The sequence below is a fragment of the Acromyrmex echinatior genome, chromosome 13, assembly GCF_024713525.1.
Source record: "Acromyrmex echinatior isolate Ae372 chromosome 13, ASM2471352v2, whole genome shotgun sequence".
NCBI classification, from domain to species: domain Eukaryota; kingdom Metazoa; phylum Arthropoda; class Insecta; order Hymenoptera; family Formicidae; genus Acromyrmex; species Acromyrmex echinatior.
The window spans coordinates 11,044,370-11,066,488 of NC_141864.1; the positions used below are offsets into that span (position 1 = coordinate 11,044,370).

The window sequence follows — 22,119 nt, forward strand, 5'->3', positions numbered from 1 at the left end:
ATACTGTGAGTATTCTTTATTAATTTACCTCTGTCACCCATATTTCTTATCCTTATCGAAAGAACATTTCTGAATAATTTTCTACATGATAAAGATCCGAGAGATTTCATCGGAGAAAAATCGAAATTACGATACTATAATATAAGCTACTGCATTATTATTAGTTTCACAGATTTGAAATGCCTTCGACTCTACGTCCAGTCCAATCATTAAAGTTAAGGTTTCTCTGCCAGCCATATATCGGAGGTGCAATCTCCACCAGGATATCTACGTAAAGATTAACTTGTTAAAATTATTACAAGAGATAACGATAAGGAATGACATCCTTTCTATTTAAGGGAGAAATTAATTAAATCAAAAGAAATTAACAGCAATTTGATTTACATAACCAAACATGTTCAATCTCGTCGAAATTAGAATCGAAATAAAAAATAAAAAAAAAATGAAAAGTAATAAAAAAGGCTCTGTACTAATAAACAAAAGATAGTATAAAAGAAGGGCAAAGAGCCAATAACGTATAAAAGAATTATAATTTAAATAAGCAAAACTAATACAAAACAATTAAAATAAAATAAAACAATTGTTTTGCCCTTCTCTTTGCCCTTCTTTTATACTACCTTTTGTTTTAAAAAAAAAGCTGAAAAGATTACGATTTTCTTATCTTTTGACAAAATATAAATTTCGACAAGAGATTAATTTCTTTCAATTCATTTTCATTTCTTTAGAAAATTGAAAGAATTATAAATGAGACTTGATTTTATAGAGGCAACATAAGTTACGGGATGTCTCTTACCTCATTTCGTGTGCCAGTAAAATATCGCTTTTATCAGTGCCGAAATCAACGAGAAATTGACGGTCGAGCTTCATTCCGCCCTTCTCTACGTCGATATCAAGTTTTACCATCGTTGATCCATATCTAAATAACGCGCCCAATATTATTACAGCGTATACAAGAATATAGATTATAAACGTTGTTCTGTGTTTCACAGAAAGAAAAGGAAGAAAAATGTACTTACTTGAGGAGCTCGGGATAAAACTGTTTGTCCCATGGTTTAAAAATCGACGTAGTTACATATAAACGACGTCCGTCCAAACTTAGTTGCAACATTTGCGGCGCACCATACAATCTACGTCCCTTCACGTAGACGGGATCGGGCTGACTGCTCATTTCTTCGTCCTGTATCACACGTATCTGCGAATCGCTCAGTATTGAACCTCCTAAGAAGACTTGACCCGTTAATTTCGGATTTCTCGTATCGGAAATGTCATATTGTCTAACGTCGCCATGCAACCAATTAGACAGATACAGATACTTGTCGTCCAGACTCAGCAGAATATCGGTGATCATACCTAAGAAGCGAAGAACGGAAATTTATGAAGAGGGGAGGGGGGGACGGGGGAAACAGAAAAAAGCCTGTGATGTTTGAACAGCAGATTCAACATCTCTACTGGCAATAATTTTAGATATCGCAGATCTCGTTCAAATTTTGAAAAGAAGCGATTCGTAATACGAACCTGACATCAGAGGCATGATCCATCCCTCGACTTTTTTCGATGGTACCTGGATCACCTTTTCGACCTTCCACGAATTATCCTTCGCTTTATAAAATCGATAAATATTCGACGTTACCGCGCAACCGACGAATCCTTCGGCTGCCAACGGATCATGAAGGAATCTTATTTCAAGAGGTGCAATTCCGTCATCTCCCAAATTAATGATTTGTTTTAATTTCCGTTCGTTCCACGAGTAAATGTTCAAACTTCTGCCATAGATCTCTGCAAATTATCATCAATCATTTGATGACTCGACTGCATGACTGCATGACGATATCTCGATATTTCGCGTTTCCTCGATTATTATTATATATAAAATTAATTCTTCGATAAGTATATATATTTACTGGGGTCATGAATATCCTTCGGAATAAATCCCTTCTTAAAAACTCTAGGTGCACCCCATTCTGTAGCGATGAGTGTATCGTGATATGGTTGATACCAAAAATCATATCCGAAAGCTGCTTTTTCTTGACTCTTGGTCCATGTGCCTTTCGTTCGTAGGGTCTCTGCATCGATGCAGAAAAATTCACCCAATCCATCACCATTAAGATTTCCCATGGTAGAAATGATTATCTCTCCGTTTGGCAGACAATGGGAAGTATGCGGTGTGGATATCCCGTGTTTGTGCATCTCTTCCGGTTCGAAAACCTTGCGATCATAAGAATTACTTTAGCAAGGTATACAATGTCTTTTGTAGCGAATTTTGTATATTCTGTATTATTATGTATATGTACATACACACATATATACATATAAACACATATAGAAAGAGAGAATCAGACGCGCGCCATCATATTATATATATGATGTATACTTATATATTTATACGATACCTTTTTAATTCTGGGCATTTTCTCATTGCTCGTATCAACCAGATACACCCGGTCCGACATAATACATGGCAACACCAGCGTATCACGTTTACGACCGGACAATCCGTGACAGCTGCTACAAATATTCCAGCCAGAGTGATGTAACTCGTCGCCGGCCATTAGCATTCTCAATTTGTGTATTATCTGCGTTTCCAAACTTTGTATTTAAATTCATGTTGTTGTAAATAATTATTCTACGATAACGTAATCAGCATTTAACATGAAGACTATACCTGACAATACGTTGGACTATCGGGATCCACATCCACCGTACAGAGAACATCGGCCTTGTCAGGGTTCGTATGTATGCCAATGACGTACAAAAGTTTCTCGCGAGGTCCTTCGAGCATCGCCACCTTTGGGCTCCTGTAACCTGGCCCGGAACACGCTACGATCCGAAGGTCATCATCATCATCATCATCATCGCAAGCATTAAAATTATGCTACTTATTTATATTTTATAATATTACTATTTAACTACAAGGGATATTCACTGCAGTAGACTGCTTGTCGTTAATATTAATGTTTGAGTGTCAATAGATTCAGTAATTAATTGACTTATCGAACTTGTAGTATATAGACTTTGTTGCGACGCATTTTATATTTTATCATTGGATCGACCATATATATATAAATAGGCAGTGCTATTAGTACACTGATCATAGTATTACATTAATAATTATTGATTTAATTGAATTGAATGCAATCTCGAATACTTACCTTTTTTTTCCGCCATCTCGTATGATCGGTGTAACGTCGTTCGAGAGAGAAACCGAAGAATTTCCGTCGAAGATATTCGTCGAGACTCGCTGAACTCGCGCGAGTCGCGATGAATTACGAAGCCATCGTCCAAGTACGAAGTTATGATCGAGAAAACAAGAGGGGGAGCCTTTTATGTTGGGAGAAACTCGCACTTTGTCTCTGAGCGATTTTATGACTCTGGAAGTTTACGATTAACGATGTTAATGGAGGAATGGGATCTCTCGTGATAAAAAACCGATATCACTTTGAGAGTCGTAACAAACTGACTATATATACGAATAACTGATTGAGAATGTTGCAAGATAGCGAGAAAATAATTATCAAAGTTGCACCACAAACTATATCTCTCACTATTTATTCATGGCGCGCAACAACACGTAAAATATCAACAATATTACAATATTTAGACGGTACAAAATAGGATTATCATCACTATGCTAATAAGAGACATTATCATTAGCCAGAAAGATAGCGTACGTATAACGGCGTGTTATATAAGCACATCTACAATTAAAAAAAATATATATTAGGTGTTGGAATTAATTCGTAGCGTTTTTTAATGAAAGAATGTTATTTATTTCACATGAGCATTAAAAAATACATTAATGAAAGTACTTCCCATCACTTGTAAAACGCTACGAATTAATTCCAACACCTAATATATATATATATATTTTAGAATAAGTTGCAGAATAAATATTTTTTATAAGTAATAAATTTTAATGAGATTTTGAAATTGATCGTCTTGATGGTAAGTAATAATTGTTCTATGTGAAAAAGATATATGATTGCTTCTAGCTTGAAAAATCAAAGAGTCAAATCTCCTATGTATTATACATACAGTTGTCCAGAATCCAAACGTGATGAAAAGAAAGCTTAATCGAAGAATATATCATTTCTTAATGTAATTATGAGAGAGAGAGAGAGAGAGAGAGAAATCGTACTAGCAGGTAGGCTCGCGTCTAGGCTCTTTTTGCGAATAATTGACAATCGCTCAATTATACGATTATATATGAGACAGAGAAATATACATATATGTATAAAGTGAACAAGATACACATAAATGATTTATTGGCATCTTTTTCGAGAGAGTTATAAAAATAATTACATACAATTACACAATCTCTACGAGCTGGAGAATAATATTCATCTCTCTCGCGTACATGCGTGTTCATATGCACACATGGCAAGTAAACATTAAGTAAAAATATGTACAGCGAGTGATGAAGCGAATCGTGACGATGATCCGATTAAGTTTGATAACGCGTAAATACATATACCAGATTATACTTGCGCGTGTCGTATTAAATCGATCCGCTGTAATATAGGTATTAGGTATGTACTATAAATACGTCAACAAAGTGCTCGAGACTTGTGAAAAGTATTTTAAGAATTTTAACAATTTTTTTCGATAAGTTTTTCAAATGAACCTGATCTTTTCCCGATGAGATTTTCTTTTCGGTAAAATCTGCTTTTTTGTACGTGCGCATTTACGTCCTTTCACAATAAAAAGAAACTTTCTCGGCAGAGAAATCGGCGAAAACATTCGTTCGCGAATCTGGAACAATCTGTATATATTCTATACAGGTCGTATAATTAACTATATTTACTATATAATGCGAATACTTGACACGTATGTATTTTTCATTTAACAGATAATATTCTATGATAGCACGCTAAACGCTAATAGTAAGAATAGAACGTTTTATGATGTTTTACAATGAAAATTTATATAGATAAATATTTATCGCATAATATCGCATAGAGTAAGCGAGTCCGCTTAAATATTCGAAATTCAAGTTTGACAATTTCATCCTCGACAATCCTCGCTTTTCTATATGTATATGTAATCGTTTAGATTTGTAACAACAATATTGTTTCCGTGATGAATGATATTATTCGATCACAGTCATGTTTTATACATATTTCGAATCTATCTTAATACTTTGGAATCTGAAATAATAGTCACTCATAAGTCTTCTTGCGTACGTGTGATCGCGGATTTGTTAATTGGCCCCCACCTTGAACATTTGGTTATCATATATAAGTTGATTGATCGACTCGTCGTATCATCTATTCTAAAAATAAACTCTATTATCTAACATTACGATATGTTTCACGTTATACGGGTATTTTCGTTTGAATAGAAATTCGATTCACTCACGTGAACGGATGATTGTCTTACCAAGTACGAATTAATTATTAATTCGTCCTTCTTACTTATCTACTATAGACTATAGTACGATACGATTAGATTTATTTTAATCATTAATCAATTATAAGTTGACAGTAAATGAGCAACTTGGCTATTGAATTAAATGGGAGACAGAATGTATTAACAGTTCTCACAAGCGCGTGAAGCCCTTGAATTCCTTAAAAAAAAGAAAAAAAAAATGAAACGTACACATATTTCTTGATATCGAGAAAAATAAAAATGTATAATGAGACTCGCAAAATTGACAATTAAAGTATCGGTACAGCAAATACATAGATAGAAAAATCATTCCTAATCATTGAGTAAATTAAATAACATAGGTAATTTGGCGATACATATGTACGTACGTACATGTTGATCTAATTATATCTCCCATATTTTCTAACACGTCTGATAAAAATCTCTCGGACATCGATTATCGATGATAGTGCGATACGATGAACCGTCGACGTCGTTTTCTTCTCTTCGTCATCATCGTCATCGGTTTTCCGATGCTGAGCATTTGCTTTTGTCTCCATTTCTCGCCGAGTAACGCACATACCAAGAGATTTTCTCGATGGAGCGCAACCAGTCGTAGCAAGCGATTCCGCGCAATTCCCGTCTGCGCGGCGATGTCATCGAAGCTGCTGTCAAGTTGATCCAAATGGCCGCTAATGTTAGCGATCATGTCGAGGAGCAGGCCATCTCGCTTGCGCGTCTCCAGTGTGAGCTTCTTGCTAAGCAGGAAAGTCGTTAGGCCGACGATCGTCAGCACTGTTAAGCCCAATAAGCTTCTCTGCATCGATGGCAACGTCATTTCCAAGGAATAAATATACCCAAATATATATAGTATATCTCGCCCTCTCATTGCATCGTCGTTCGGTGTCTTTACAGTTTCGATTCGAAAGTGAATCTAATAATGATGATCTTTCTCGTTAATGAAGAAGAGAAAATCATTGTACACATGATACTTATCTATATTATTAATTATCTGGCACTTGGAGAGATTGTGCGACGCGTAAACTGCGAACCCATATGCAGTAAAGAAAAAGCTGCGTAATTTAATAACATTTCCAATGAAAGTCGTTGAAAACTATGGATGTTTCAAGACATTTCCGTTCGATGATCTGTGCGATCATCCACTTATGATGGAGAGAGAGAGAGAGAGGGAGAGAGAGAAACGATCAATCATCTTTCTTCATTAATCGATAATAGAGATATTTATTTCGATATTCTAGTCATGTGTATAAACAGTCTCTCTATTATTTTCCATGACTGGATGATATCGTCCAGTTAATTAAAATTCGATCAAATAAACTAAGAGACACAGATAGTGACGACTGATAATAATCTGCATCCGGATATTTGACTTGCATTTTTCTCGTTAGCTCAGCTAAACTGAAAGCTACTCATTTTTTTCTTTGTTTCTCTCTCTCTCTCTCTCTCTCTCTCTTTTTCCCTTCCTATCTTTTCTCTGTGAGGATATTCTCGGTTTCTGTTCTTTTTCCGGCACAAATGCCTACGCTTTTTATCTATTATTAAAAGCGAGGCGCGGCTGTGTTTCGGCATGCCACCCGTTTTGCTGCTGCTTAACGATTAGCCAATCAAGCAACAACCGAGATTTTTCAAAATTCTTCCAAGTAGATTTACCTTCATCGGCCAAATCTATCCAAATTCTTGTGCTTCATCGACTTTCCTCGAACAATTAACCATATTAATTGTAGTGTCACATTTGCACCATGACTAAATCTTCAAGTGTCAGTGAAATTATGTGAAACGTTTGCATTTGTACTGTAGACATGTAAGACTCGTAGATGATTGTACGTGATTCAGCATGTAAAAGTTCACAGTGAACAGTGATTATTTAGCTTTAGATTATTCAGTTTTGAGTGTCAAATTGGGCGAAAATGTACGAAGAGAATAAGAGTTATCCTTTGATACGACCGCTTTGCAATCGCTTATTTAGAATATTTAGACAGATATTTAACAATTAATTAGAATCCATCATATAATGGCCTACCGTGCGGCGTCCGTCATAAATCTCTTGCTCTGATGCAAAGAGATATTGAATCTTGTGGATACGTATCCACAGATGAAATTTTCTTGTTATAGCACTTTTTAGTTTGTCACGTAGTAATCTTTCATGTACGTCAATCGTGTACGTCGATATGACCACGGTCCTGACGGTGCCGATGGTGATCCATTCGGTTCATCGTTCGAAGGTAGGTACTGCTCGCGACGAGGTGTTACACGAGGAAATGTTATCCGCTTGTAACGGCGTGAGAATTAAATCTGCACTGGAATGATACCGCGAGATACATCGGCACTCGTACTTGTTGAACGTTGAGCCTGATCGGATTGAAATAGATGACGCTCTACATTCGTCGCGAGTCGCAACGATGCTCGGTCCACGTGTAGGCGCGGCCATCCTATATCTGCGCGGAGGACACGACACGCGGCCTCATCCCCGAGCGAGCAACCCCGATCAACACAGGGATCTTCAGGGACGTAACTTGATCTTCAACGTCCACGGAGATGCAGATTTCGATCGCATTGGATCATGCGTAGCATACGTTTATATATAATTAAGTATTACATTTACATTTACATTTACATAAATCGCTCTTCTCAATATCTTTCATTTGTTAACTTGGAAATCGTGGACACCTAACAACATTGACAAATTTTATTATAAAAATAGCAATCGCACAGCTAAAATTCTACGTTCTTCTTTCCCCAATGTTGAGCGGAATTTAATGATGATGATGATTATTCCGTCCCAGAATACGACGTCATCATCTGTCTCGCAATTTCTCTTGATGTCCTTTTGCTGGTTAAAAATATTTTATATAAGAGAAGTCACAGTCGCAACAGACGTTGGGAACAATACTGCAGACAATGAGAAATCGAAAACAACCGCGATCTAGCATGTGTGCCATGTGTGCCATGTGTGGTAGGATAGTTGGCGCATGCGTCTATTAATCAATAAGAGACCTACTGCACGCACCTACCCCCTTTGCTTTGTCCGTTGTCGTGACCGGTCAGATGACTTGGAAGTTGGAAATATCGTTGGTGATCATACATGTATGATTGATGTGGAGATTCTTCTAGAATCTAGAATCAAGATATCGTTCACTTACGGAAAATTTCTCGGATTGAGCTTGCATTATCACTGACATAAATAATCACAAAACTGCGATCGTGATCACTTGCAGGTCTTTTCCAGCGTAATGTCCAGCGATGGTGGTATTTCTCTTAACGAGACTTCGGCATATTTTCGAGAAGGAAGAAATCTAAAAAATTAAATTGAATTGAATTGAGAGACTCTACTATACTACACAAAGAAAGTGTCAATATCGTGATAATGCTTATATAGGGAGCATGGACATATATACATATACAGGATTTTTTCGAGAAAATAATTTTTATCAACTTATTTTATGTTGTCATATATAGCAATTTTTCGCGTTAATGAATTGTTTTTTCTCTATATATTTTAGAGCTTGGAATATCATCTTCCTGTTCCTGATTTTGAAAGAAAATATTAGTTTGTAAATGATAATTTTTTTCCTGAAAAAAAAATATAGACAAAAATTACAGTTATTATACAAAGTAGTATAGTTATTAAAAACGAAATATGTAGTATTATGGATGGAGTACTTATTCATATCTCGCGCATATCTTGTTTTCCGGCTCAGAAATCTTGCAAAAATTTTCTTTATACGAGTATATCGGACAGTGCGACAAGTGTCAAAGGACAATTTCTAACAGAAATTATTCGAGAAATTATTCACATAATCATAAGAGAAAAAGTTATTTTATATGAGACAATAAAAAAAATTACTCAAAGTAAAAAAGAAAATTGTATTTCTTCATAAATAAAAATAAATAAAATATTTTAGAATATTATCTTCTCTTAAATTTTTAACTCATTACTCGGAATTCGAACAATTATATCATAATTCGACATAACGTCGGTACACGTAAGTTGTTGGAAATATATATCTAATATTATATATGGTATCGTACCTTTTCATTATCGGTGTAATATGATCGGGATCTACGCCCTCGAGATCTACGCCGAAGAAGTAACTCGCGATAGTGCCGACGATGACAACGATTCCCGCTCCTATCAAGATATAATATATGAAGGATATTTGAAAGAGTATCATAGGTTCCTCGTCAGAGTTCATCCAAGTAGGCCTTATCGTGGTTGAAAAAGTCTGATTTAACGGATATGGGCAACCAGCCACCGATGTGGGTAACGAATCATATTTAATTCTGTCCTGCATAGTGTACCATTGAGTGCCTCCTACCAGCCAAAGCATGCTGATAAGACCAACGCAACCGCCGAATAACGCACCTTTCGTGTTTGCCCACGGTACTAGCATTCCTAATACAAACAGGCCCAACGAGGGTCCGTCGGTGATGCCACGCGTACTTACAGCTATTTGGAAGACTGGTCCTAGTCGTTCGACCAGAAACACCAGACCAACTGAAATCGCTCCGGCTATCCCAACGATGCCCTGATGAGAAACACGTTCATTACACACCACACACACACACACACACACACACACACAGGATGTTTGATAATTAACGATAAAACTCTCGCAAAGTGATAGAATTGAGGCACATTATTTACAAGCGTTACATTGGCATAACGTGCCTAGGTGAACTAACGTGCACCTCACGAAAAATGCAAAATGTTAGGGAACTTTTTTACTCAGTTTAGTCCATTCTGCCTCTATGTAAGACTTTTATCGTTAATTATTAGACGTCGTATATATATATATACACACACACAGATTAATAGATTAATCAACCTTAATCTTAATCCTCAATTTTTTAAAAAGACTCCCCTCTTAAGAGGGCAATAAAAATTATGTCAACACATACCTTCATAATGTTGGCGGCTGTAACTTCCTTCTTGGGACTATCCGGGATCCATGGTTTTATAAAATCTTCATAAATGGTACCAGACACGGTGTTCAAACTGGCGCTCATAGTCGCGAGTGCAGCGCTCACCAGACCAGCTAGGAATAATCCCGGAAGTCCTGGCAGATGTCCAGCAACGTCCATTACGTAGTACGGTAGAGTCTGGTCGGTACGACTTATCGACTGTTCGAACGAAAAAATTTATAACTTTCTGCGATCGGGATATCATAATTACGTGTAATAAAACGCATATAATAGCATATAATAGAAAAATATAATAGAAAGATCGACGAACATTTTCGTCTCTTAAACTTAACTATAAAAAAAAAAACAAAAAAAATCGAAACGCGCCATTTGTAAATACATCATACATACTTTGGTCAGGAAAGGATCGCAATCATGATATTTCGCGAACATGATTAATCCAGTGAACACGCAGATCAGTTTGACAATTATCATTCCTACCGCCGTAATCGCCAGTCCGCTATGTATGCAGAAAAAGAAAACGATTATACCAGTTTGATCAAAAAGTTTCCGGAAGAGACCACCAGGTGATGCCCTGAGTCAGCTGATTTGAGTTCTTTTTTTTGGCTAGGTTGCCACATCTATCGTTGACATTTCCATCAAATTTTATCGCCATAGCTTGACATTTGTAAAAATTACGCCGTCTTGAGTACATCTACCTCTGCGCGTGTTTTCGATTTTTTACAGTGTTAAAAATGGAGTTGAATTTGCAACAACGAGTTTGTATTAAATTTTGCGTTAAAAATGGATTCAATGGTGTGAAAACCTTGGAAATGTTGGGAACCTGTTTCGGCAGTGATGTTCTAAAGAAAACAACCGTTTACGAGTGGCATGAACGCTTCAGAAGTGGTCGTGAATCCGTCGAGGATAACGAACGCAGTGGCAGGCCGTCGACATCGAAAACCGACGAAAACATCAATAAAGTGAGAGAAATGTTGGCCAATAACCACAAATTAACTATCAGAGAGCTGGCAGAGGACTTAAACATTGCTTATGGATCCGTTCAGGACATTGTAGTTAATGATTTGGGTTTGCGCCGTGTTGCTGCAAAGTTGGTCCCGAAGGAATTGAATTTCATGCAAAAAAGGGACCGCGTTGACATCGCCAAAGACATGATTTCCAAGACTGAATCCGACCCAACATTCATCAAACGCATCATTACTGGAGGCGAGACGTGGGTTTATGAGTACGACACGCAATCCAGACATCAGGCGAGTGAATGGAGAGCTCCAAATGAGCCAAGACCAAAAAAACCACGTCGTTTTCAGTCGAAAAAGAAAGCGATGCTCACGGTTTTCATGGATTACAACGGTATTGTACATCACGAATTTTTGTCAGAAGGTCAGACAGTTAATAAGGAGTATTATTTGGGCGTTATGAGACGTTTGCGTGAAGCAATTCGCCAAAAAAGAAAGGATTTGTGGGTAAACAACTCGTGGATTTTGCACCATGATAACGCACCGTCGCACAGTGCCATTATTATCCGTGAATTTTTGGTCAAGAACAAAACGAATACCATCCAACAGCCATCGAATTCACCCGATATGGCTCCCTGCGATTTTTTTCTGTTCGATCGAGTCAAAAAACCACTGCGGGGAACGCGTTTTAACAGCCGAAAGGAGGTAATGGAAAAATCGAAGACGGCTCTGATGGCTATACCAATAATAGAGTTCCAGAAATGTTTCGAGAGCTGGATCAAGCGCTGGCATAAGTGCGTTGCAGTCGCTGGAGAGTACTTTGAAGGGGACAATATCACTTTTGATGAATAAACTTGTATTTTGAATTTTCTGAATGAATTCCGGAAACTTTTTGATCAAGCTAGTATGTATCGTTACATACGTTATTTTGCTAACAAAATTTTCTGGCTTTTCTAAAATTCGCTTTAATTCTTTAAAGGCACGAGTTTACAATTCGCAGGAATAGATTGAAAAAGGCTTACTGTTTAGCGTCAATCTCTCTGGGCACTGACAGGAATCGCTGCACCGTACCTGGATGAATGCCGAGATGTCCGATCCATATTGTTGTCATACCTATAGTCATACCCCAAAAAGTATTCCTCGCGAACGGACTCGGATCCATGCTAATAAAGGAAGCATTCTTAAAATGTAGCACTAACTAAATTAATAAATTAATATACACATAAATAATAAAATGAAGAAAAAAATCTTTTTTTTTTATTTTTTATTCTTTTTTTATCTTACTCAAAGAAAATGAGACGACCGCCTTCGCCGGAAATCCTCCACACTTCCCCAACGCTACCAACAGACATTATCCCCAGTACAAGAACCGAAAAAAGTCCTCCGACGGTTACGGAAAATTGTATAGTGTCCGACCATACCACTGCCTTTAGACCGCCCTGCGTGAATAAAAGCGTTTAATGACAAACGAAATATAAAATTTCAAAATTTACAACTTTTATTAATTACTGTATGCACGACAATTTTATTTTATACATACAGAGTGTCCGGTAATAACCGCATATACATATATAATCTCTCGTGGGCAGTAAAGCGGCCGACTAAATTGGAAAGTCCTCTACCATTTTCTAATTTTCGCAATTTCTTTTTTTAGTTACTCAATGAGCAGAATGTCTCGAAAATCGACGCATAATTAAGACAGCTTTAAGACCTCTTTAAGAATTTTTCAAGAAACATCTTTAAGATATTTTATAAAGAATTTTGAAAAATATCTTAAAGTTGTCTTGTGCATCGATTATCCATTTATTCTGCAATGTTTAAAAATTAATATTTCGTTAAATATTGCGGAAATTGCAAAATGATGAAGGACTTTTCGACTTAGTTTAGTCTGCTCTATCTGCTCAATAAGAGCAGATTATACGTCATTACAAGACACCCTGTATATATGTATAATATATTATATGTATATATAGTAATGTGTATAAATCTCAAAGTTTTTGTTGATCAAGAATAAATGACTCGAATTATAAAAATCTCTTTTCATTCCACTCTAAAACTATTTTGACTAAAAACTATTCATATTGTATGTATGTATGTATGTATGTATGTATATTATACGTTTTTGTCGTACAAGAATGTAAGAACACAACATTGATTTATTATTTAAATATGGCAACGATTCTTGTTATTAATTTCAGAAACATTAACATATCCAGAGGCATAAGATTGCGCTTCACTATTCATGCACTTACAATGCTAGTATAAATGATGCACACGATACAGAGTATCGGTGTTATTGCGTGAACGCTCAAATTGCTGACTTGGGCGAAGGCGAGGGCAGGTACGTAGACGACAATGGGCAAGTACGTGAAGAGCGAGACAGTGAACAGCACTGAAGAAAGGATTCTGACTGGTCTGGCGAACCGCACTTCCAGATATTCAAAGGTACTGGTTAGTTGCAACTTGTAGAACACTGGCAGGAAAATGTAAGAAGTGATCACAGAAGTGAAAATTGCAGTGAAGACGCACGCGGCATACTGAGTTCCGTGATGAAAAACTTCCGTGGGGATGCCCAGCAAGCTGATACCCGAGATGTGGCTAAACAGGTGTATATATATTTGTGTATGTGTGTGTATATGTACACACACACACATCACACACATTTGTATGTATGTATATATATATATATATATATAAAGTATTTTTTCTAGATATTTCTTCGTATAATAGTGATCTGGAAAAATGTGTAAATTAAAAGAAAATGACCGGGGGGAATATATTGATCATGCGAGATATTTGGTATCTCTAACATAGAATAGCGTTCCATAAAGTTCTTTCAATCCGCTTGTTTATCAAAAAGAAGCGAGGAGTCACTGACCTAGCGATGATGCTCATTGCGACAGGAAAGCATCCCATCCGTTTACCACCCAGAAAATATTCCGTTGTACTGTCTTGCTTGCTGAAGAAGCCAAAGTACACGCCGATAAGAACGCTGACGAGCAGCAACAGACTGAAGAGCGTGTAGTCGAACCATCCGAACATAAAACGATCCAAAGTCTCCGCTTCTTGACTAAACGTGATGTTGGTGGCGAAGGGATTCTCCATTGTTTTCTCCTAGTCTTGTCTCTTGAGTGAATTTTGAATGAATCAACGAATCGACCTTTTCCTACGAGTACCGAACGAATAATGCGATACGCGATACATATAGTGTACTTCTCGTCCTTTGCGTCCGTCACCCCCTGATCTCTATTCGTCTGGTGTAAGAAATGAGGAACAAACGCAATCTGGTATTGCTGACTTGCAAATATACCGTCATATGTATGTCATAATTCCACCGTGAGAGATTAATTTATAACCCCGGTACACATATGATAACGTAAGTACGGGCTTTGATGATGAAACTGATATTTACTAACTATTTAGTATCTTGATTAATGATTTTAGAGCAATTGACTGAAATAAATGAAAAAGTAGAGACGTGTGTGAGAAAACGAGAGTGATGAACTATACTCATAATTATTACGTACGTCGGATTTATTAAATCCGACAGGATTTGAATTAGAATCGGCGCTAGGGATAATTGAAAGGATATTATTGGCTCTAGCTGTGTTGTACGAATTGACAACGTATAGTGTGTGTGAGACTCAAGTTTATTAAATTACAGCTACGATCGCAGAGAGTAGCATATAATTATTAATGTAAACTCTAAGTTTATCCGTAACAATCGTACAATCATCGTAATCATGGCTATCTTTGTTCACGGAACAATATTATTATATAGCGCTCTTTTAAACTTTGATTGATTTAAACTTTCGCTCCAAACACGCAACGAAAGCACAGCGATAATAATAATTGATTTAATTACACCACTTTATCGTGGAAGTTTTACTGCTGTGATTTTCGATTCTATAATATATTTACACATATGTACAAGCTTATGATCCTACGAAATTTTCCATGAGAGAAAACGTGAAGAGAAAACTTTTAAATGTTTATTAAGCTCCATGTATTATGAATAAGTAAAGTATTCCACATCAAATATCTTTTTTAAATTTCTTAAGAATCCAAATGCTCCTTAGTAAAAGTAAACAATTCGGCGGATATCACCGTCGTACGAGGTAATATATGGAGCACAGTAAAATTCGCGATAAGAGACACCAAGCGGAGAGTCGACTCGATGACGCTGAAGCAGAGAGCAGTCCGAATCGAAGACCGATGCTTCTCCGAAGATGCGCTCGCAGAACAGAATTGTGAGGTGGAATCTGCGCGCATTGACGCAGAGGAGCCTCCCACATATTGTCATCTCGCGAGCCCAACAGTAGGATGTACTGACCGTTCCAATTAATGCCCAGTTTGGCCCGCAGTCCCAACGTGGAGGGCGCTTCGACGGCGTGAGGTACGCAATTTCTCGGCCAGGTGATGAGCGGCACGCCGAACCTGCGCCGATCGGCGGCATCAACGTGATCAGTGCTACAGCGAGTAGATATCGTGACGTCTCCAGGAATCAAAATGCTCTCGGCAATGTGTAGATCCAGTTCCGTAGTACCAGTGAGGGTGTTCCAGGTGGGAAAAGGTTTTCTGGTAGTGGTCTCGTCGTATGCTTGATGACCTCGTAGCATCGCTGCGAATCTTGATTCAACTATAGACTGTTCGTCGCGCAATAGTCGATGAACGTCATCAGCCAGCGATCTTTCCTGTCTTTCTTGTACCTTTTCTTGTATTGTATATACTGGCCGCCTCTTTTCCGATCCGTTTTTCGCGAGATAAAATTTCTTTCGATAGAGATCTAATATAACGCTTTGTACAGTATGATGAGTAGTTGGCGAATTGGTAACGCTTCTTTTGAACAAGAGCCTTGTGGAGATATTGAGATAGTCTAGACCGAGAAAAGTCTCTCGATCATCGATCTGTTCGTGACGTCTTTGCCTTCCAGTTCGCTGGATGTAACTTCCAGCTGCAGTTATCGCGTACAAAAACATTGAACATTGCGGATCATTGTAATAGTCCCATTGACCGGCCCACAATTTATCTCCCGAGTGTATCTGAAATTGACGTCTGGACCAGACACCGCCGTCGGAGCTTTCGCATCTCTCGCTGTGCCAATAACCTCCGATGAGTGCGGGTAGAGCTGCCGTTTGATGAAGAAGAGGTGGACTGAACTCGGTACTCCGAGACACGCTGCTGCATATCGGGCAACCGCTCGTCTGTAACATCGACATATATGTATATATAACAATTAATATTAAAATTCTACCCTAGTCTCTACGTGGCAAGTTTTTCTTTATATTGAAAACAATTATCTTAAATAAATTTTGCAAAATTCTTAAACATTAGAAAGAAAAATACAATACATCAAAAATATCAAATCATATCACAGGTTGTACACAATAAAAATAATTAAGATTTTTATTGAAAATAATTAAATATTTATTTTTATAAATAAAAGTATATAGGAATCAATACATCTTATTTGTGTCATGATATAATGTCAAGTGAGTTTTAATCGTTTCATTATTGGATGACGAGAAAAAGCAAAGTTCAAAGTTAAAATTCTCTTTTTGAAGTTATCATCGGAATATTATAATTATGAAAATATAAGTCACAAATTGAAGTGATCCGACTATTATTAGCTATCTATCGAATAGACGTACAAAAGTTAATAGGAGATTGAGTAACGATAAAAGTAATGCTAAATTCGTTACCGTTACTGTAAAAAATAAATAAATAAATAAATAAATAAATGTTACTGTTATTATTACAGATAGAAAAAAGAATAACAATGATGATAACGCGTTACTTTCCAAGCCTGCAAAAAGAACATGAGAGCCAAAACGTACCGTATCAGCGCGGATCATAGCGGTAGACTGTAAGGAAGTCGGTTTGTAATTCCAGCGAGAATGAATGTTGGGTGTTGGACTGGCTAAAAACAGTTGAAATTGTGGAAGCTTATGGTACCGATCATTGCTGGACGAGCTTCCAAACGATTTCTTCTGCACTCTCAACAACTTCAATTCAGCGAATTCGATCCCGAAAGGCTCTAAACAGTTCATACCGAGCTTCTTCTTCGCAGACGAGTGTATCTGCAGAGAATTGTAGATTGGACCTTGCCACGATGACGCCGCCGAGCGTTGCCGTGGCTGCTCGTAAATCACTTCGGAAACGTAAGGTCGCCATTTTGGCTGGGGACCGCAAGTCAGGTTCAATCTATGCCCAAACTTGTGAGCGACCTGTGAAATTAATTTTTATTAAACAATTACGAATAATTTGATTTCGTTCTTTTGCGCCTTTTATATAACGACATTATTATGTACAACTGTTATGTATAACATTATTAAGATGTCTTTGATATCACCGTTTAATGATGCACAATCCACCTCTTATATTTACAATAATTTTACTTTACGTTCGCAAATGATTTGATCTCATGAATTGATTTCATCTCGAATTTAATTGATTTGCAAAATGGAAATATTATACCTGCCGATTCAAAGGTACAATATTAATGGTATCCACGTGAAATTTCGTTTCAGTAGCGCCAGAAACGACGGCAGACGATCCTAGCAACTTGATGGAACCGCGAATTGTAACAGTGTGCGTCGCTATGCTGCACGATTCTTCGGCATAATGATAACGTAACAGGAGAAACGTGCCGTTTTTGAAAAATGTGTATTTTCTGATTATATACTCAGGGCCAGCTCTCACTTCGCATCTGCAACAAAAGATGTATATATATATATATATATATATATATATATATATATATATATAAAATACACATATATTACAATTTCTGCTTGAGATTCAAATCGCATTTATAAAGATTTTTCACAGTTTGTAAGAAAGAGACACAAAATTACTCTTGAGACAGCCACGTAGAATATAATCTGGAGGGACTATCATCCGCAATTGTCGCACGGTCTTCTCGCCTGATCTCCTTGATAGCTGTTTCGCATTGCGCCCACGAATTTACGGATTCTGCAGAATCTCGGGCTAAAGTGTAACTCGTTCTCGCTATGAAACAGAAGTAATATATTATAATAATAATTCGATCAATAATATGACGAACAATATATGAAAAAGATAAACTAATGAAAGATGCGATCTTGCGTCTCGTAATGAGAAAGATACGAACGACCGAAGAATGCTTCGATCAGAAATTCGATCGCTAGTGAACTTATACAGTATTTACACGACGGGAAGACACGAACCATCGGATAAAAAGAATTAAGATCACGTATCCACTGAGATAGTAGTTGGAAGCTAAATAGGCATTAAGACGGAAGACGAATTTTATGATGTTATTTATATACGTATATCTATATCGCATTATGTTCATCTGTAATATATTTCATTATGTTTAGATAATGTACTGATGAAAAAGGGATCTCAAGTTTTCTATTTAAACGCGACTGAGTAGACTTTTCGCTAATCACGATGAGTTAATCACGTCTTTACGACTTTTGTCCCCACGAGATTTTCAGATTTGACAATTTTGAAATTTTTTTTATGAAAGAGCAGACCATATCACAAGAAAGATTATAATTAGATAATTTCATAATTAATGTCAAGAATCGGATTGTTAGATATACGTATGTATATCATTTTGTAACAAGAAACATCCATTCAGAGCTATCTTACACGCTGCTATAAAAAGAGAATAGGCATAGTGAAATTTAAGTAGAAATGTATGAATATATATAGATAATATACATATACGATTATATATTTTTACAATTTTATAATAGTAAATTTATCAAAGAAGAAAATTCTTTCATTTGATTTGCTTATTAAACAAAAAGGAAAAACGAATAAATTGCTTCATTAATTTCAGATAAAATTTCACTTTATTGAAATTTGTACGTCATATGTATACATATGTGTCGATTATGTTGCACAATCGACACGCATAATACAAGATGATTAAGTGCCGAAAGGCAAAGACACGTAGTTTGCAATAGGAGGTTGTTAATTGTAAGAAATGACGCGAGAAAGAACAGAGTTCGGTATGCCCTCACGATCGACTATTTAACATTCGATTGACGTGCAGGCGTCTCTCACACTTTCATCATTCCCCTTTTATCTCTACGATTGTTGCAATTGATATTCCATGTCTGTGCGTTCCAAGCGTTGGAGAGCGATTGATAATGCAATAGTGGATGTGGTTGGTGGAACGACGACGACAATGCAAACATCTTGGCACAATACGATCTTAGATTCTCTCTCTCTTGTCAAAAAATTTCAAGAAATTAAACAAATTTAATCGTTTGTTTGGTATCGGATTCATTGTATTCTCTATATATTAAATTTCAATTTATGTAAATAAAATTATAAATTGAATACCTACTTATACTAATTATCATCTGAAAATAGTTTCATTAGAAACATTCTTTCTGAAATGAAATAATTTTATTTCACACTTACATATCCTACGTTATATCGTTGCAACTATATAGCATATATGTGTACATTCTTACAATTAGTAACGCACACGTGTGACTCGATCATGTGTCCCTTCTTAGACACACATGTTCAACTTCCTCTTTTTCAAATACTTCAATGTATCATATCCCTCGTCGCTTTTATAACACGTACATAAAAGTTATCGCGATATTATATTTTTTACAACGTCGATCGCTTTGGAAAAAAGTGTTATAGTTAATTGTTGAGTCTATATGGCGAGTGTATAGGGGAGTTCATTTATAATTTATCATATTTTAAATACAAATCGACGTCATGGAAATTTTGATTCAACTTGTATTCACGAAGGTGCTCTCTCTCTCTCTCTCTCTCTCTCTCTCTCTCTCTCTCTCTCATTGTCCTCTTATCGCGCATTTCACATGAATAACGCATTTAGCGTATATAAATACTTACTCATTGACAGAATAGTAATGACGATAGATAACACTAATATAATATCCATTTTTTCTCGGCGTATCGATTAACGATGAGCGATATTTACACAAATTATATTCTTTCTTCGAGGCTACCGAATAACGATTTGTCACAATTCATTCTCGCGTTATATTCGATTGCATGCGCGTCTTCCTCGAAGGATTTGTCTCTTGGCGATTCATCCTAGGGTTATATAGTCTCATCCCCACTCTGACAACTTTCAATCGTATCCAGCAGGGGACTGCAAGGGAGAGACTAAATGCATTTTCATTTTTCTCCCTGCTTCCTATGAATCGGACCGAACCCCGCTGCGAGGGTTTCATGCTTTGTAGATTTATATGTATAGCGCTCTGATCCGGTGGCTCTGATAGATCCAGTGGCCCCCACAGAGTCTTGCTTAAAACTAGCGCCAGGATGAATCAAACTCTTGGGAACATCTGCATAAACTATACGCTCGTTTGCTACATAGGACGTACGAAATCTTGACGGCAGGTTGTCATGAATGAAAAATGTGAGGGTAAGAGATATTATTTGTGATATATTACGCACACATACATGCACGTACAATACATATGTGTGTGTGTGTGTGTGTGTGTGTGTGTAAAATTAAAAAAACCCAAACGGCTAGTTTGAAAGTAGAGAAAAATTCATAGATATAACTCAATTGAAGCGAGCCTTGACCGTCTTAACGCAAGAGTACGTAAAATTATAACTTAACTCATCTTTTTTGATTACTTCTGCTAGAAAAATTGAAAGAAATACGACCAGAGAATTGGAAATATTTCTATTCTCTTGATTCTGATAAAAGATTGTAATAAAATCGAATTAAATAAAACCGTCAAGGAAATATCTATAATCTCGCACCTTTGTTATCTTTACCGCGGATGGATAAGAAATTCACCAAATAAATTGTTTTAACTTGAATGATTATTGGTAGCAAAAAAACCCTTATTAATTGTTGATAATCACAAGACTCATATTAGAGAAACATGTATGTACATAACGGAAGTATACTGATAGATATAAGATTAAGGGCTGGGAAAAAATATTTTATATATAATTAGATAAAATTATATACAATTTTATATATTTGGATATAAATGGACATATTTTATTAAGATGCGTTTCATACATGATGCGCATGATATATCATTTTATCCTCATCGAATATTAAAGAAAGATAAAATGGTACATCATGTGCATCATGCGTGAAATGGAACGCACTCATATAATTATGTATAATTCTAGATATATAATCACATATATAATTTTATAAATAATTTAATATAATTTTATATGTATTGAAGCAAAAATTGCAAAAATTCATTTCGAGGCGAAAATCACCACGAACAGTAAAACACGTTGCACTCAAATAGCAACTCTGAAACTAAAGGAGATGTAAACAATTTTAAAAAAAGTCAGTTAAGTACTCGGAAGATTATAACGATTGTAGTGCTGCAAACCGCACGTCGCTAGGACGCCTGTTGCCGATCGATTAATTCAAAAAGTTCGCTTATTTTTTTATCAGACCTCTATATACAATTATATGTAAAATATGTCCAAATATATATATATATATATATATATAAAATTATATAAAATTATATATATTTTTATATAAGTTTATATATATATATATAAACATTTTTTCTCGGGTTATGCATTGAATCTGGGAATGATGCGTGTGCACAAATATGCTTGTGATCAGCTAAAATTGAAATGTATAGAGATATAGGAATACTTTATTATACGCCATATATTAGTTTCTCGTGTATGTCAATGGGCGTATTTCTATCCGTGAACTCGCTTATAAAAGAAATCTCGCATTTTGGTAGATTATTGTGCCGTTCGTTTCACAATACAGCACAATGAGATTCGATGCGACAAGGAGGGTAAAGAAATCCCTTAAATTTTCGTATATGTATATCGCAGGCTTTGGCTATACCTTTCTCGATTTTGACTT

General features: G+C 36.3%; 4 protein-coding genes and 1 long non-coding RNA gene across 6 annotated transcripts; 1 reads left to right on the top strand and 4 right to left on the bottom strand.

Annotated features, from left to right (window-relative positions):
* Position 1: 1 nt before the first annotated feature.
* On the bottom strand, positions 2 to 7,788 carry LOC105149271 (methanethiol oxidase). Its single transcript, XM_087412669.1, has 9 exons — positions 7,036 to 7,788; positions 3,150 to 3,368; positions 2,663 to 2,817; positions 2,391 to 2,573; positions 1,902 to 2,205; positions 1,516 to 1,776; positions 1,017 to 1,350; positions 794 to 916; positions 2 to 267 (listed from the first exon to the last, which is right to left on the bottom strand). The coding sequence occupies exons 2-9, from the start codon at positions 3,163 to 3,165 to the stop codon at positions 216 to 218; spliced, it is 1,428 nt and encodes a 475-aa protein (XP_087268795.1). The 5' UTR covers positions 3,166 to 3,368; positions 7,036 to 7,788; the 3' UTR covers positions 2 to 215.
* LOC147907644 (uncharacterized) lies at positions 4,232 to 7,042 on the bottom strand. Its single transcript, XM_087412672.1, has one exon. It carries the CDS (start codon positions 6,251 to 6,253, stop codon positions 5,822 to 5,824), a length of 432 nt encoding a protein of 143 aa, XP_087268798.1. The 5' UTR covers positions 6,254 to 7,042; the 3' UTR covers positions 4,232 to 5,821.
* On the bottom strand, positions 6,838 to 14,369 carry LOC105149274 (sodium-coupled monocarboxylate transporter 1). Its single transcript, XM_087412667.1, has 8 exons — positions 14,143 to 14,369; positions 13,517 to 13,862; positions 12,549 to 12,703; positions 12,287 to 12,427; positions 10,699 to 10,807; positions 10,285 to 10,506; positions 9,415 to 9,911; positions 6,838 to 8,678 (listed from the first exon to the last, which is right to left on the bottom strand). The coding sequence occupies exons 1-8, from the start codon at positions 14,367 to 14,369 to the stop codon at positions 8,591 to 8,593; spliced, it is 1,785 nt and encodes a 594-aa protein (XP_087268793.1). The 3' UTR covers positions 6,838 to 8,590.
* Positions 10,456 to 15,003, top strand: LOC105149272 (uncharacterized). 2 transcript variants are annotated; one of them, XR_846564.2, is made up of 4 exons: positions 10,456 to 10,560; positions 13,463 to 13,709; positions 13,783 to 13,870; positions 13,976 to 15,003. It is a non-coding gene; the product is annotated as an uncharacterized LOC105149272 (long non-coding RNA). The 2 variants fall into 2 exon arrangements; XR_015547214.1 differs by lacking the exon at positions 10,456 to 10,560 and adding an exon at positions 10,724 to 10,811.
* On the bottom strand, positions 14,897 to 21,680 carry LOC105149275 (uncharacterized). The gene is made up of 5 exons (XM_087412666.1): positions 20,136 to 21,680; positions 18,122 to 18,275; positions 17,742 to 17,973; positions 17,102 to 17,491; positions 14,897 to 16,468 (listed from the first exon to the last, which is right to left on the bottom strand). The coding sequence occupies exons 1-5, from the start codon at positions 20,182 to 20,184 to the stop codon at positions 15,368 to 15,370; spliced, it is 1,926 nt and encodes a 641-aa protein (XP_087268792.1). The 5' UTR covers positions 20,185 to 21,680; the 3' UTR covers positions 14,897 to 15,367.
* Between the last annotated feature and the right edge of the window lie 439 nt (positions 21,681 to 22,119).